This window comes from Silurus meridionalis, chromosome 3, assembly GCF_014805685.1.
Source record: "Silurus meridionalis isolate SWU-2019-XX chromosome 3, ASM1480568v1, whole genome shotgun sequence".
Lineage (NCBI taxonomy): Eukaryota > Metazoa > Chordata > Actinopteri > Siluriformes > Siluridae > Silurus > Silurus meridionalis.
In genome coordinates, this window is record NC_060886.1 from 8842694 (window position 1) to 8861419 (window position 18726).

At 37.6% G+C, this 18726-nt stretch overlaps 1 protein-coding gene across 9 annotated transcripts in view; it reads left to right on the top strand.

Annotated features, from left to right (window-relative positions):
* stxbp5l (syntaxin binding protein 5L) overlaps positions 1-18726 on the top strand; it is a 140107-nt gene that overhangs the window by 84752 nt on the left and 36629 nt on the right. For all 9 annotated transcript variants that reach the window (XM_046843837.1, XM_046843846.1, XM_046843857.1 and 6 more), the window contains exons 8-13: positions 770-893; positions 2366-2441; positions 12714-12868; positions 14524-14596; positions 15433-15580; positions 18108-18175. In XM_046843837.1, coding sequence (XP_046699793.1) covers positions 770-893; positions 2366-2441; positions 12714-12868; positions 14524-14596; positions 15433-15580; positions 18108-18175 — 644 coding nt within the window. The remainder of the gene's footprint in view (positions 1-769; positions 894-2365; positions 2442-12713; positions 12869-14523; positions 14597-15432; positions 15581-18107; positions 18176-18726) is intronic.

Here is an 18726-nt window from a genome sequence, read left to right on the forward strand (position 1 = left end):
GCATGAATGACTGCCTGACTCATAATATATTATTATATTTATAATAAAAAATCTAATTATTAATTATTTAGAAACTAGACGCTATGAATGCAGGTTGTCTTCTTAGGAATGACTTGTTTGTCATTGAGTTGTTGTTGCTGATGTAAAGTAGCTCTTCATTACCAAACACTAAGTAACTAAATTAGGATACAATTATGAGTCATTCACAAACTGTTCAACATTGAACTGTTGGCTACTTTAAAACTAATCTTCATCTGGGCAATCACAGGGATTATGTATGTGAATATTTCATCTGTTAACTGGTTGCATATGTCAGATTTATTGCACGACCTGAGCAGAGAAAAGCTGTTGCTATCAAACAAATCAACTGAATCAGTGTAATGGTGAAGGAACAGATCAAACAGGCAAATTGATGGAAGGTTTTGAAGAAATTTCATGGTCCATTGTGACAGTAAGATTCTGTAGGTTTTTTTTTATACATGTTGTGGCTGCTGTATTTTGTAGTTTATTTTGATACAATTTGAGGTAAGGTATTTGGTATTTTATTTTTTATTTTAAAATACATTCTGATGCATGTTTGCCCAACCCTGAGTGTGTGTGCATTTGTTTTTTCTTAGTGTTATGTGCTCATTTATGCTTGTCCATATGAGGAAGCTTAAAAATCCAAATATAAGTTTAAATATCTCTCTCTCTCTCTCTCTCTCTCTCTCTCTCTCTCTCTCTCTCTCTCTCTCTCTCTCTCTCTCTTTTCCCTGTTTTCTCTCTCTAGGCAATCCACTCAGTTAGCTGGCATCATGAAGGACGGCAGTTCATGTGCAGTCACTCTGACGGAAGTCTCACCATGTGGAACCTAAGAAACACAGCCAAACCCTTCCAAATCACCTTCCCTCATGGTGAAGCAGCACTTTCACAAACGAAACACCGCCTTCTGGCCCTTTCTTTACGGCTTTTCTTAAATGCTTTAAGCACATTTCCGGGAATAGAGCCTCAGTGTCTCACGCATTCCAAATGGACATACTCATATAGCACATCTTTCATCTGCTGCAAACTAAAGATTTCCAATACACTCTTTTTACACAAATTTTAACATGTTTGATTACTGCACATGAGAACAAAACCACATTTTATATTGACATATCAAATATTTTAAGCACATCAAATCAAAATGAAGAAGAGGAATTTGTAAAGAAGGGCATTAGTAGATTGATGTAGGGTAAGGAAGCCTGGGGTGCAGTCAGTTCAAGTCTAATTTCTCCCAAAGGTGTTCAATAGTGTTGAGGTCAGAACTCTATAGCAGGCGACTCATGATCTTTCATTCCATCTCATGATTACCAAATCTTCATGGAGCTGGGCATTGTCATGCTGGAGGTGTGGGTCTCCTAGTTTGGTGAAGCAAATATTAAATGTTTCTGAATCCAAAGACATTATATACAATTCTCTACATCCAACTTTGTGGTAAGGGTTTGGAGAAGAACCACATATGGCTTGAAAAGTCAGGTGTCCCAATACTTTTGTACATAGACTGTGGACAGACAGACAGACAGACAGACAGACAGACAGACAGACAGACAGACAGACAAATAGATAGACAGACAGACAGAGAGACAGACAGACAGATAGATAGATAGATAGATAGATAGATAGATAGATAGATAGATAGATGGATAGATGGATAGATGGATGAATGGATGTGTATATACAAGTGTAAGTGCAAAAAATTACATAATGCATGAAGTCATGAAAAAAACAGCATACTCACTTCTTTATTTGGACTTTTTTGTTATCTATTTTTGACTTCTAATAAAAACATTTTGTGTAAGAACCCTCAATTCTAGTATATTTTATGGAATTCAGCAACATAGTATAATATGAGAGGTGGTTGCTCAGTGGTTAAGGCAGTGGACTTTGGATCGAAAGATCACAAGTTCAAATCCCACCACCAAGCTGCCACTTCTGGGCCCTTGAGCCTCACCTGCTCAGTTGTAAGTCGTTCTGGATAAGGGCATCTGCTGTCTGCCATGAATGTAAATGTACATTTCATAGGATAGATCCCCTAATTTGTCAGTAGGCTTTTAGTGTTTAATTTATAGAGTGGAGTGGAGTCACACTTAGACCACACACACACACACACACTCACTCACATACACCACATACACACGTTAATGCTTCAGCTGACAAACGTGAATCATCTCCCAGCAATATAAGAATGCTGGAGTGCCTGCATGGCCTCCCCCCACCAGGAACCCATGCTGGAGGACAAAATGTGTTTTGAGTTTCAAAGTGTGTGAGACAGGAGTGAGCAGATCCTATTTCAGATGCTCTAACATGCCTCTTTCTCTTCCTCTTTGCCCACATGATAATTTAGGTAAATCTCAGCGAGACGGCAGAAAAGAATCATGCAAGCCGATTCTCAAGGTGGAGTACAAGACCTGCAGAAACAGGTAAACGCCAAATCACACAAAGACCCAAACACACCATTACTATATCATCAGTGGTTTACTTTGGCTGTCCAAACTAAACACTATCTTTGAGAGCTCCACAAAAAAAATATATCTTTTTACATGCTGCTATACAACCTGGCTCAACATTCTGAAAATAGTAAGCTGTTTTTAATAGCCTTGCTGCGTTTTATTGCACAGGGTGAAACCTACTACTGGGGGTTCCAAAAAAAATCACTTTCATTCATTTTTAAAATCTTAGCTAGCACTTTTGTCATTTAGAAATGAATGTTCTTCACATTATTGGAGCGTTTTCACAGGAAGTAATTGAAACAAATAAGAAACTGCTGATGGAAGGACACCATTGTACACAGCAGTGCTGGTATGAGCATCTCAGTCTGATAACAAATTCCCAAAGCGTTCAGTGAAATTTGTGGATATTTGTAGATGTAACAAAAAATGAAGGTAAAATATTATTTCAGTAGGTTGCTATTCATGTAAAACATGCATGATGTTGGAAATACATTATTGTTTTAAGGTTATTAGTCAGCATTTTTAGAAAGTTCTGGTTGTGGCCATTAGAGTAGTAGAGCAGTAGACGTTTAGGAGTTTATTTCTTCAAAGTGCTACACTATATGTACAACAGTTTTCTGGACATCTGACCATAAGATTCATATGTGCATATAAACATCCCATCCACAATTAGTCCCCATTTGCTATTATAATAACTCGCTACACTTCTGGAAAGATTTTGGAGTGTGCTTGTGGAGATTTGTGCTCATTCAGACACAAGGGCTTAAGTAAAGTAAGGTACTGATGTAGGTGATGTGAGAAGGGCTGGGGTGCAGTCAGCGTTCCAATTCATCCCAAAGGTCTTTAATGGGGTTGAGGTCAGAGCTGTTCCACTACAACCAATGTAAATCAAGGAGCTGGCTTTGTGCACAGGATCATTGTCATGCTGGAGCAGGTTTGGGCCTCTTAGTTCAAGTGAAGGGAAAATATTATGCTAGTACATCCAAAGACATACTATACAATTGTGTGCCTCCAATTTTGTGGTTCCCTGGTGGTCTAGTGGTTAGGATGCGGCGCTCTCACCGCTGCGGCCGGGTTCGATCGGTCAGGAACCAACCCCAGCCATTAGGGTTGCACAAGCCTTAGTGCCGGTCCCAAGCCCATATAAATGGGGAGGGTTGCGTTAGGAAGGGCATCCAGCGTAAAAAGTGCCAAATCAAACATGCGGATGATCCGCTATGGCGACTAACGGGAAAAGCCGAAAGAAAGTTTTGGAGAAGAACCACATATGACTGGAAAAGTAAGGTGTGCCAACACTTTTATCCATATAGTGTATTTAATGTTTTGTGAATGAAAAAGAAGTTGTTTATTCACAAGTTTGGGGAATGTTCCATGTTTTCCATTTCAAGCAAATGTAATCATACATATAGATATGAACATTTAGAGCAATTTACTAAATAAAACCTTAAAGAACACTGTCAAGGTTAATGCCACATTTCCATTGTTTTACTGTTACTTTTTGAACAGAAATGGACCTGCAGCAGATTTTCCGGCAGCTCACAATGAGAAGTCCTGAGCTTGCGTATTATATGCTGCACACACAGAGTTTTAGCAGCCAGTGAATCATGGGATATATTGTTTGTGTGTCATTTTGGGGATTTATGCGTGCACATAGTGAGAGGCAGATGTATTTGCCTCCTACTCAAGATTCTTCCTGCTGTTTTATTTTGTCACGAGACACTTTAAAACTCCCTGTGCTGGCTTGAAATGCATGTTTTCCCCTCTCAGGAGATGCACTATAAGCCGCATTTTCTTTTATCCCTGCCTGATTCTGATGCAAGCTCGTAAACTTTGAAATCGGCCTCCTCCTGCTTTAATAGCTGATCTGATTGTGTTATGCTGCTTTTTTTTATTATTTACTGTCACTGTAAAACGGTACGGTTTCACATTACAAGGTGTTGGATTTGGGTTTTGCCTACAACTGAAGTGTGTGTTTTTGTGCTTTGGGAAATGTCAAGCTTGCTGTCAAAGAGAATTATAAGTTCAGTCTGTGGTTGTATTAAATCGAGAGAAGGTTGTTAGAGATTGAATGAGTTTGGGGAGCTGTGCTATAATGAGATTCTCCATTTGAAAAAGCTTGTGAATGTGGTTAGGATATTTTGTGAGGATTTTCATCTCAGGGTCACATGAGGGTCATAGAATGTTACAGCAAGGTGTTTTGCAGCTTTTGTTTCTCAGCGTGATTGAACCTGTAAATTCAGAGTAGTATACGCCATCAAGACTCGACTGTACTAACGGTATCAATTACTCACTTAAATCCCTGTCACATTTAATGAGGCAGAGGCGTTTCAGCAGCACTGAGAGCTGAGCCAGGGAGACAGACATCAACAAATACTGTCTCCATTGTGCAGTAAATTATGATAAGACATAACTATGGGAATATACACGCCCTGGACACTTTAATAGAAACACCTGTAGACCTGTACACTCTAATCAAAAATTTGTTTTCGACACCAGTACATTCCATTAACATTTATAGGCACATATAAAGAGTTTCACTTAATATTTACATAATTTTTTTTACTACAATATGGGAATGTTGTTGTGTTACACCCGGCCATTTTAATAGTAACACCTTTACCGTTTAATTTGCCATTTGTGTGAGAGCAGTACATTGCAAAAAAATAATGATGTAGATAAGAGTTAAGTGCTTTATTTAATGCTTACATCAAATATTATTTCATGGTTGTTGGTGCTAAAATATCTTGTTGGAGCATTTCAGGCACTACTGATCTTATGGAACTTACAACCATACACAAACACACAAACACACACACACACAAACACACACACATACTGTTTTTTATGTATTAGGTGGACTTTGCCTGGTAAACAAGTTGTACCATGGTTTAAAGGTACCCACCCTTCCCCTTGTGCTACAGTGATGCTACAAATGTCAAAAAATCTAATCAGCTCTGAGGAAAACAAATTTCACTTCAGAATTACTTTACACAAATTTAAACAATTTATATAAAGACCTGACATTATGGTTGTATATGAGGACCTGCTCGGAATGTCCCGCCTTCTGACAAAAATAGTGTTTGTAAGGACATACGGGCTTTATCAGGACATTGGTTTTAACAATACACAAACAAGACATCACACAGTATTGAAGGGACAGGCATGTTTTATTGGCCCTCTGACACACACAAACACAGACTTGACAGCATGGTGCACTATCAAGACATCAGTGACTTAAAAGAACAAGTCCTTTCCTTGTAGTTTTCGGGACTTCTTTTTAGAGTTTTTTTAGTCTCTGCAAAATATTCATAAACAAACTAACCAAAAAACCCATTATAAATGAAATTTGATAACCAAGATGTTTAGATATTTGAATGTTTAGTGCATAGTGAAATCTCCAAAATGCTCAGTGTTATATAAAGCTTGCAGAGAGCTAGATATACAAATGAATTACATAAAGACACTTAAACCAATTTAAAATGAGGAAAATTGTAAAGCTAATTACAATCCTAATAAATCCCACCCACGATCAGCTGCCATAATAAAGAGCTAGTGTTATTCAATCACTAGTCATAACGTTATAAGATCATAACGTTATGCCTGGTGTGTACATTTCTTGATGGGAACTCCAAAGCTTTTGCTATTGCCATAAATGTAGATGGGACATCGAAAGAACTCAATTGTATCAATGAGTGTATGCAAACATAACCACAGACAGTAAGTGAAAGAGGTATGATGGCAGAGGTTTGTTTAGGACTATAAATAGCAAATAAATGTGAATAATGTTACCTTTTGTAATATAAATTCTTATTGCTAATTAATATATTGAAAAAAGTGTCCTGAAAAATCCTGAAAAATCATAACCTAAAAAAATGCAACGCAAACCATTTTCCTCTTCTGGTGTCCGATTGCTTCACATCCCTGTAAAAAAGAAATCATCATTGAGTACATTAGCAGTGTGGACTGACATATTATGGCGCATATTAAACATGGTTAGAACAGGTTAGAAAACCTACTGATCTGTGCTGGTGTCTTCAGGGAAGCATCCAAATTCGCAGCATCAGCCCCACTCTCAGAGTCACTTCCATCACTAGCATCAATGTTGAGTTTATCTTAAAAGCAGATGCAAAAATTAATACTACTGTATGTTTCGTTTGTAACTAAAAGCTCATCGATTTGAATAATCATAACATTAAAGATTTTCACCAATTTATCTTGATGCCTTAATACTAGCCTAATTCTACACAGGACATATCAAGGACTCAATTTTACAATTTAAATGCATACCTTTAATTTCAAAGCTGAGGTGATAAAATAACAAGGTTTTTGTATATTCTACTGAACAGTAATATGATATACAAATTATCAATATAAACCTTTGTCATATTTTCTTTTGTTCAAGAACTGTTTTTGTTATTGTAAGATACTGTTCAGTACATATTTAAAAACATAACCAAAACAAATACTCAGTTTATAATTATTTAACAGAATTTCTTATGACAAAAATAATGTCTATCAGGCAACCTTACTTTTTTGTCTTTTCACAAAGTTCTTTTGAATCCTGTTTCTTAGGCTTAGATTGGCCCTTTACAATGGTAATCTAAAATAGACAAAACTAAATGCTTTTATATGGACCTGTCCAGGGATATTTTAATGGCTATTACCTCCCTTTAGGCTGGACACAAACCAATTAGATTCTCAAAGCATTTTTGATTTTAAACATACATTTAGCTTCACTAACGTTTCAAATTTACGCCGCATTCCACTGACTATCTGATGTACAGACAGCAGTAAAATATTGGAGTTATTCCAAAAATCAGACAATGTAAGCCTGGCTGTAGCATCTTCTTAACCAGGTTAACACATTTGGACTATCATTTGGACATAATTAACAATATATAAATATTTTTTTACTTTTCATAATCTTTTGGCTCTCTATTAATTTGCACCCATATAATTGACACCCAGCAATATAATAATACGCATGATGCATTAACTATAATCTATTTGGGTCACTTTTGTTCTCATGATATACAATCACCCAGGTCACATCTGCTATGTGGTGCTTCTGTAACAAACCCTTACCTCTGAGGGATAAGGAAGTACAATAGTCAGTAAGTCTACATCTATAAGATGCAAATTTAAAGAAATTAATTTAATAAAGTTTATGGTGCTCATACAATAACTTTATAGTGAAGTCCCTCGAGACCAGGTTTCTGTCAGACACTATACACACAGCTGATGATGTACATTGACTATCACATTACTACAAGGTACAACAAATCTGCTATGTGGCGCTTCTGTAACAAACCCTTACCTCTGAGGGATAAGGAAGTACAATAGTCAGTAAGTCTACATCTATAAGATGCAAATTTAAGAGAAATTAATTTAATAAAGTTAATGGTGCTCATAAAATAACTTTATAAAGTGAAGTCCCTCGAGACCAGGTTTCTGTCAGACACTATACACACAGCTGCTTATGTACATTGACAACGTCCCCATATACCCAGTGTACTGCTAAACCATGTCTGTTCCATATACACTCAGATAAACACTAAACATGTACATCACTAAAGCCCTGATATACCATGTATTTGTCAAACACACGGACACACTAATACTCCTTTGGTAGAGGACTCTTACATGATGGTCTATGCATGTCCTTATTAGACACAGTGTTCTCATAAAACAGGTCTCAGCCATACACACTACATACACACAGACTAACTCAATCCTAACCCCAGCACCTAAAACTGCACACAAAATCTCAGTCATTTTGATCTCAAGACATGGTTCACAGATAGTGTTCACCCATCCAGTCAATCTCTCCCAGTGACTAAGAGAGACAATACGTACTGATAAAAACATACTAAAACAATGCAAAGTACCTGCAACATTTTGGGAATAAATAATCAGAATATGATTTTTATAAATTACCTTTTCTCACTCTTCTCCTGGATCAGCAGCCTCCAACTCATCTACTGCAGTAACCTCTAATGTTTTCAGCTACATTCTAAAAACAGAAACAAGAAATCTTTCTCACATTTGTTATAAACATTAAGTAGCCCTAGAATGTATTTGATACTTAAGTCACATTTTAATGCAATTAATTTTACTGCATTAGCAACCATATCAAACCAAGACATTAATTTCAAAAGATACATAAAACTAAGTTTTACACAAAACATTTAATTTAAAACAGATTGGTATGTTTAGAAATATTTAAAAAAAAAGCATTTGGATCACCAGCAATTGTATTATTAACAATCGCAAACAAGGTCTTAGTATTTAGTCCGACATACTAGGTTTTGCAGAACTGCTAGTTCTACAAATGACTATGCATAAAACTGTTTCTGTGAAAATTCCAGTAGTTTCCACCAAGATTGAATCAACAAATATTCCTTTTATTTTTATTAGAGCAACAACAATCTGCCACTTCCTTTACTATTGCATTTTACAGATACTCTATAAGGTCTATGTCAGGCTTTTGGGGTGATTTTATGCACTGTATATACAGTACATTAGCAAAGCACACTGTATATATGGTATATTATTTACACCCAGCAAGAACATTGCTGCCTTAACTATACTATAATATTTGGGTCACTTTTGTTCTCATGATATACAATCACCCAGGTCACATCTGCTATTTGGTGCTTCTGTAACAAACCCTTACCTCTGAGGGATAAGGAAGTACAATAGTCAGTAAGTCTACATCTATAAGATGCAAATTTAAGAGAAATTAATTTAATAAAGTTAATGGTGCTCATACAATAACTTTATAAAGTGAAGTCCCTCGAGACCAGGTTTCTGTCAGACACTATACACACAGCTGCTTATGTACATTGACTATCACATTACAACAACGTCCCCATATACCCAGTGTACTGCTAAACCATGTCTGTTACATACACACGCCAATAAACACAAAACACATGTAAATCACTAAAGCCCTGATATACAATGAAACAGGTCTCAGGCATACACAGTACATACAGATTTATAAGATATAATAAGAGCTCAATATAATTTCACAACTGTAAAAAAATATATATTACCTGTTTACTGTGTTCGATGATTGCCAGAGTGTCTGCTGTTGCGAGGTTAAAGAGGTCTCCCTCATCAAAAGGGACTGAACTGAATACTCCACACCCTGAATAAGAAAAAATGAAATATTAATCCAGTCGTGAACTTCACACCAGTTTTATCCTAATGCCCTGTCTGTTAATGAAAGCAGTCTAGGTCAAAAGGAACATAGGATGGCATGTGTGAATGGACCCTTACCTTTATCTGAATTTATATATTTCCAGGTTTGTCTTTCCCAGCAGATGTGTAATACTCCGCCTCCTGCTTTGGATGTTCTTTTCTTCTTCTGCGCTTCATCTCAGCCATGTTAAAATGATGCCGTTCTTCCCCACAGAAATGAGTGTTTATTTAAACTAAAACCTTAAATTGTTAATATAAGTGGTGTTTATGTAAAACATGTCCAGTGATAGAGCATGGGACAATGCTGAGGAGAGCTGGGATTTAAACTCTCCATCACACTGACACTCAAAGATATCAGACTTCTGATGTGTTCATTCTGCTTTACTTCTGACTACAGTATTACTGAGTTATGAGTGAAGAGTATCAGGGGTTATTTACACCCTCACAGTGATACAGCAGTGTTTACACACTGTACCATCATCTCTATCTCACACTCAGACCCTCACCACCGCTCCAAACTCAGCCATGTAACTCCCGCGCCGCACGCACTCAGCTGTTTCCGGTCGCACGCGCTAACCGGAAGTGATGTTCTAGTGACATTAAATAGCATACAGCCTTATAATAAACAAAATAATAACAATTAAAAGCAGTTCTGAGTAGTTTGTAAGCAGTCCGGTGCTGTGTGTACAACAGCTCACCTTACAACACTGCACGCGCTAACCGGAAGTGATGTTCTAGCGACATTAAATAGCATACAGCCTTATAATAAATAAAATAATTAAAAGCAGTTCTCAGTAGTTTATAAGCAGTCCGGGTGCTGTATGCCCAGCAGCTCACCTTACAACACTGCACGCGCTCTGTGGCCGGAGCGAACGCGTTTAAAGAGTCAGCGAGGATGCGCGGCTATCAGCTAGCGGCTAGCGGCTATCAGCACTGACTATTATTAGCTAGCATCCATGCTAACATACAGACATTTCCTTCATTTTAATTCGGCCAAACGCACTAAACCCAAATTTATACAGTGCGCATTCGGTACAAGATTTATCAGTAATTAGTTATTCAACTCAGGTTTTAAAACTAACCATTGATAATGTTGCTAACTAGCCAGCTTTAATTTATGCATTCTTAAGGCTAAATTCACCCCAATCTCCAGATTCCAATGAAATATTTCTTACAACATTAATTTACAACAAGGAACCGAGCTCTTGGAATATATCAATAGTCTACTCATTAAGTTTATGAACTTTATAATCATACCTGGCTTTTAAAGGGCTGGATAATGGCTGTTCAATGTGTTGGCAAACCGAGTCTAATGAAACTCCGCCCTTAAAAGGAACACGTAGGATAATTGACGTAGGTCTCAGCCAATCACAGAACGAAAAATGGCAATCAGCGCTAGCCAATCAGAAGGCTCAAATTTTCACACATGTGTGAACGGATTGCAGTACCGGCTCCGGGCTACAGGGCGCACTACGAAATTCCAAAGTTACACTGTGTTAAGTCAGTTTCGGTGTTTGTGGTATAATGGACATGGACTGAAATTTTGAATTTCAGCTCCTCTAGTATAGATATATATAGCCACAGTGCGGGAATTATGAGGACACCTGTCCTGTCCCCATAATCCCAAATGTCCCCATAATGTCGGTACGTAATCAGGTCAAATGTCCACATAAACCACAAAAACCAACACACACACACACACACACACACACACAAACAAAAATGCTCTTTTTCTGGGTGAAAATGCTTTAACAAATGCCTTAATAAGCCAGGACAAAAGACAATGGACAACATAGACAAATAAGCACTCTTTACAATTGTGGTGAGCATATAACAATTACATTTAAAGCTTTTGGCAGATGCCCCCTATCCACAGCGACTTACATAAAAAAAAAAATTATACAACTGATCGGTTGCAGTAGCAGCAAAGTGGACTTGAACTCATGACTTTGCAATCAAAAGTCCAACATCTTAACCACTAAGCCTGTGTACTGCTTCTCAAAAAGCATCTTAGAATGAACAACATATCAAACCTTGAGGCAGATGGGCTACAACATCAAGTTAGAACATCAGGTTCTACTCTTGTCAGAAAAGAAAGTTACGATTGGCACAAACACACTAAACTAGACAGCTGAAGTTTGGAGCATTTAATACACCAGTGGCGGGCCATGCATTTGGTACCTGGGCATTTAGCGGGGACTTACCCGACCTTATCCACCTCTTAATACCACCACTATCACGTCGCAATTATAGAAACCATCAATACTATACAAAAACGCAATATAACAACGTGTGGCATTACATAGAGAGAGAGAGGCATTTCTCAACCTCTACACTACAACCACAACTGTGCCACCCACATCATCTGGAGCAGTTCAGAATCAATATTTGTCAAATAACATGACAAAAATATTACAATTTAAATAAAATACAACCTATTTACCATTATACATACTCATAATTTGCACCGGTCATAAAACAAACCTTTTCCCGGGCTGAGACACACTAGCTAGCTTCAGGGTTGACCGACCTCCTCACGATGTTTACCATTTCTTGAAAATGGATTTTTAAGTATGTCCGAGACCAAATCAATTTCTCTTCCTCCGTAGGCATAAAAAAGTCTAAATCAGATGTATTAATGTGTGCAGTGTGCTACAGACGTTTTTCGTTAGTCGAACTTGGCTGTAACAGTTTCCCTTTGACCAACCAATCAGAGGACAGTGGGCCGTCAGTGCAATACACTGTTATATGTGAAAATTGCAAATTAGCAGTTTCTAAAATACCCAAAACAACCTGTATGGCATGGTTATAGGACCCTGCCAAAACTGATATTTTCCCCATGCTGATGTTTGATATGACCATTAACCGAAGCTCTTGCTTTGTATCTGCATGACTTTGCACTTTGCTGCAGCCACATGATTGGATAATTCTTTTCCAGGGTGCAAGTGTTTTTGTTTGTATGAATATAAATAGAGCTTTAACCTAGTTTATTTAAGCGACTGTTTATTCTTTCCTTTTTTGTTTCGGTTTAAACAGTGAGCCCTTTGTCATCTTCTCTGGAGGCCTGTCATATGATAAAGCAGGCAGGAGGCCCACTCTAACCATCATGCATGGCAAATCCATCACAGTGCTGGAAATGGACCATCCCATAGTGGAGTTCCTCGTGCTCTGCGAGACACCCTATCTCAACGGTGATGCACGAGCACATACCACACACAAACACACACCCACACACATACACACCTTTCTGTTGCGAGCAAAAATGACAGTTAAGCGATGAATTACAAAAGTCCTTTTCAGTACTTCCTCTGCATCTTTATGGAATAATTATTTCCGTCTCTCCTTGAACAGAAACTGTCTTCATTTAACCGGATTGATTTCATCAAAGTCTTTTTATTCTTTCCATCCTGTATAAAATGCTTGGCTGTGGAAAGACCTTTGTAAATGGAGTACACTATAGAAATAGAAATTAACAGTGGCACAAACAGCATTAATTATCTGCAATAGGATGAAACATTGAAATCTTACTTAGCAGCTTCTTAATTACCTCAGATTTCCAGTGGAACCATAAATTAAGATTTACTTTGATTGCTCATTAAAAGAATTGAAAAGTATTGCTACATATAGTTGTTTCAAAATCTCAGACACATATTTAAACATATATAAACATATATCGATATACCTGACATTCACTCTAATGTAACAACATACATCACTAACTCCTCAGTGTCTCTTTAGCACCTGAAGTGTTGAATTTGTGGCCAGCTGGACTGGTAAAAGCACTGAAGTTGCTCTCTGAATATTACATGTAGTTGTGCAGTCCAGATGAGTCATTCTTAAGAACCACAGGTAGCCCTGACACACAGTTTGTGAATAGGGCAATTTGTGGATGCCGTAAACGGTGTTCCAAACCAGTGGTGTTGAGAAGAAAATGTTTTTCCAATTCATTAGACCCAAACCGAGTTCCTAGTGTCTTCAATGAAGCAAGTAAGTAAGGTGACCCACATATCTAATCAAGATTGTTGATGCTAGGTAATGACTGGATTTGTAATGAAGCTGTAAGTGATTTTAATGTACCTCTAGAGATGGAAAGCAGGCCACGTAGCTGATATGGAAACATTTGCGAAAGTGCAGTTACATTTAAATATTCATCAGAGGTTGTGAGAGGAAATGAACGCTTGTAATGAATTATATCGACAAGACAAATGATGTCATGCTCCTTCAAGCTTTCGCAAATGTTTATTAATGATTATAATAAGAATAAAAACTGACCAGCTTTGTGTTGTGAGAGAAAACTCAATGAGACCTGCAGTATCATGTTCCTCTGTAAGAGTACACAGGATGGAAATGCACAGGATGATGAACATCACTGAAGTGCCACGCTTTCCCCCATTTTCTTCACTTTTCTAAAGCGTTCTTTTGATTGGGTATAAGCTGGAAGTAAGAAGTGACTAGAAATTGCGACGAAGACGAAGTGCGATTCATAATTACGGTTGAAGTGTTTGAGTGGGCTCTGAGTACTTAAGGCATTTTAAGTACTTGAGTCATTTTGCACTAAACGCACCAGACCCCCACCCCACCACCACCCCCCACCGTTGAATTCAATGGCTTAACTTGTTAGCAATCTTTCTCTATGAGTGCAATGTGAAACATGCAGAAAAATCTAATGTATAGAAATAATGACCTTTATTAAAGAGAAGAGCTAAAAATGCCGGATTAAGGTGGACTTTCTGGTGTTCCACTGAAGTGATAGCGCTTTAAAGCAAAGTGTTTCACAGCGTGACCTTTTCTAAAAATATATCAAGGCTTCTACGTGCTCAGGAACACTTTTTGCACATGCTTACAGAGGTGCAGGAGCCATACGCGGTGGCCGTGCTCCTGGAAAAGGACTTCATCGTGGTCGATCTTACACAAAGCAAGTAAGTAACTCCCCTCACGCACCTCGGGACCTCCACTCAACATCTCAGTGAAACTCGTGTCGGTGCGATTGACGTGTTCATAAAGAACCGCAGAGCGAAGCATGATCGAAAGTGTGTGTGACAGTTTATCAAGCGATCCGTCACTCAGTCTCAGCCCCAGGTGTCAATTAAACATGATGAACATGAACATGAACATGAACATGAAGGTCAACCCGGCACACGCAGTGTTTTTAAGTTGCGCTCTGGAGACACTAAACAACAGCTGTTTACTTGGCTGCAAAAGCCACTTACAGGACAATTATTAAAACACAAACGTTTACATTTGGAAATGCGTTTTAATTGCTTTTCTTACTATCCTTTTAAATTAAGCGTCTAGGAGGAAGCTGGTGATTTCCCTTTTTTGCACTGTTGCAAAGAAATAAGTACTTTGTGCAACAGCCAGCCTCAAAGTAGCTTTGACTCCTTTTGCTTTTTGTGTGTAAATCAGAGCTCTAGGGAGTTTAAATCCATGGCTTCTTTTAATTAGGTTAATGTTAGTCCTGTGGGCATAATGTGTAGTAACCATGCGTGAATAATTGACTTTTTTTTTTCCTCCATTGTTTTAATGAAATTCTTCGCTTTATAAATAGAAGTGTAGAAGTCTTATTGTTGCTTATATCCTATTTGACCATAATCACAAAGCTGATATTGTTTATTTGTGCTTCATAATTGATGATGCAAACATTTAATCAGAGCCTTAATTGATTACTGTGTGTCATTCTTAGGATTATAACAATCTATCTTAATTGTATTGTCTTAACTATAAAACTACAATTTATTTTGTTTGTTTTTACCAGTTTCCCAATTTTTGAGAACCCCTACCCCATGGATGTCCATGAGTCCCCAGTCACCTGCACAGCCTATTTTGCTGACTGTCCACCTGATATCATCCCAGTGCTGTACTCTATAGGAGCAAAACACAAAAAGACTGGCTATAGCCACAAGGTAAATGATCTAAGCTACTTCTGTTCATTCTGTTCATGTCCCAATGCACAATGCACAATGCTCGTGCACTAGGATCCTAAAGAAGAGTAAGGAGAAAATATTATGCTAGCGCATCTAAGGACATCCTTTACAAGTGTGTGCCTACAACCTATCCAACAGTTTGTTTAACAGTTTTCAGGAAAAACCACATATGGTTAAAAAAATCTGATGTCCCAAAACCTTTGTTCATATAGTATATAAAGCTTGTACAGCATCTTGGGTTAAAGAGGGCAAAGTAAAAAGTTTGAAAAAATTGCCTAAGGTTTGTCAGCAAACCTCAGAAGGCTTTATTGATTGTCGTTTCACTGCCATGTGCAGATGAATGTGTAGGACATGTGGGAGGGCACTAAAGCATCACTCATTCACCATCTGAGGGATTGTTTTGTACCAATGAATGTCTTTGTTGTTGACATATAGAGTGATGATTTGAACATTTGGACATGTGTTTTTAATCTTCTTGTGCTGTTAGGTCAGACCTACAGCAAATTACATTGACGCATTCAGAAATATGACCACCATATATGTGTGAATGGTATCAGTAGCACATTACAGTGAATCAGGGTCCTTATGCCTGAAGCATTATTATAGCATTATTAGCGTTATTATTGTAAACGACCACACTTTTCACAATAACCTTTTTGCCTGTAAGTTTGGGGGAAATGTCTAAATGCAAGATTAATATAAGAATATGCAAGTCTGAAAAGATTCCATTAATCGAAATTGCAGTTCAGTCTGAGGGTATATAAAAATAAAAATAGACAGACAGACAGACAGACAGACAGACAGACAGACAGACAGACAGACAGACAGACAGACAGATAGATAGATAGATAGATAGATAGATAGATAGATAGATAGATAGATAGATAGATCCATATAGTGGATAGGAATAACTGTTAAAGAGGCAGATAGGGCAGAAAGTGTGTACACATGAGTGTGTGTGTTTGTGCAAAAAGACATACACTGGATCTAGATACAGAGTGGGAATATGAGTTCTGGGACGAGCGACCAATTGCTGGTTTAATTGCAAAAGCATCCTATACATGATTGTCATTTCTTTGTCAAAACATACTGAGTCATCTCTTGTAAATATAGCTCCTAATTTGACTCCTAATTAGCTCCCAGTTTTAGCTCCCAATCTGGTAACAGCGTGTGATTTTATGTTTCCTGTTAAAGTCTATTTACACACCCTTGCAACAGCTTCCTGATCTGGGCATTGCATTATTAAAGGCTTTCTGACCAAATATATATAATATAAATGAAGCTTGAAAGATTTTGGAGACATTCTGTTAAATAATATATATATTTTATTCATGTGTAAAGACATTCTGGACATCCTGTACTTTTAACTGAAAAACTCTTTAACTCCTACATGATTATTTATTTGTTTATTTATTTTTATTTTAAAACCACTCCACTTATAAGAATGAATTCCAAGTCAACGCTAATTTTCTTCGGGGACACTGAGACAGAAAACACTGGCATCACCCAGACAAACATTACAATCTGTTGTGTTTCTCAATAAAATTAATATAATCAATATGTCATTCTCTATTGACCATATAATGTAAAGAAGCAGTGAGAATTTTGGTACTGACAAAAGCCATACACTAAATTAATGATTAATAATTATATTTAATAATTAATTAATTAATAATATACATTTATTGCAATGCCTACGTGTCATCACGTCAAACCATGAAACAGGATGACTATCAATAAAGCAGTGTGTAACGTACTGTAGGAAAGATCAAGATAGGAAAAAAATCTAGAAGGAAGGCTTTTTCTTAAGATTATTGCTTGTGATGACATGAGAATTGTGAAAGTAAAAAATTTTTTATATATATTTTTGTGGATTCTTTGCACAATGTTTATTTATAATGCTGTTGTAATGCAATGTTAGGGTACACCTTATGTTACAAGTCAAACATTGTCAATATTTACTGTACACTACATGGACAAGTATTGGTTCACCTGACTTTTTAGCCATATGTGGTTCTTCCCCAACCCAAACCTTTTCCAGCATGACAATGCTCCTGTGCACAAAGCTTGAGTGGCCTGCTATAAAACTCTAACCTCAAAATCTTTGGTATGAATTGGACTGAATCTCAGACCTCTCATGTCCTCCTACATCAGTATCTGACTTTACTAACCCCCGTATTGTTGAATGTTTATGTTTACGTTAATGCTCTCCACAAGCACACTCCAAGAAAACCCTCCTGAAATGTGTTTAAGAAGCTGAACATCAACTCCAGCACTGGTCTGAAAGGGTTAACATCAGTTTGTTGCTGATTACATTTCCAGTATTTTTTAATCTGCCTTGTAGGCTGAAACACCAAGCTGCGTTTTGAAATTTGTTTGTAATTACGCAGCACTCTATGACTGTGTTGTCATTATTTTACACGCCGGGGTAAGGTGGTTAGGGGTGGATGTTGGTAATGATAATAATTACACTGCTTTTTAACTCTGCTTGCATTTCGCTTGTCAGGAATGGCCAGTGAGTGGAGGCACATGGACTCTCGGTTCCCAAACATATCCAGAGATTATTATCACAGGGTAAGTATATGTTTGGGAGGAATATTTAGCTTTGCTAACTAATATATATCTTTATCTTCTTCTTTCGGTTGTTCCCATTAGGGGTCGGCCCAGTGGATCATCCGTCTCCACACTACTCTGTCCTCTACATCTGCTTCTCAAATCATCTACCTGCATGTCTTCTGTCACCACATCTATAAACCTCCTCCTTAGCCTTTCTCTTTTCCTCCACTCTGGCAGCTTCATCCTCAGCATTCTTCTACCGATATACCCTATGACCCTCCTCTGCACATGTCCAAACCATCTCAATCTCACCTCCCTCACCTTGTCTCCAAAATGCCCTCCATACGCTGTCCCTCTAATAAACTTATTTCTAATCCTGTCCATCATCTTCACTCTAAATGAAAACCTCAACATCTTCAGCTCTGCTACCTCCAGCTCCACCTCCTGTCTTTTACTCAATGCTACTGTCTCTAATCCATACAACATCGCAGGTCTCACCACAGTCCTATTAACTTTCCCTTTCACTCTTACAGATACACTTCTATCACAAATCACTCCTTTCACTCTTC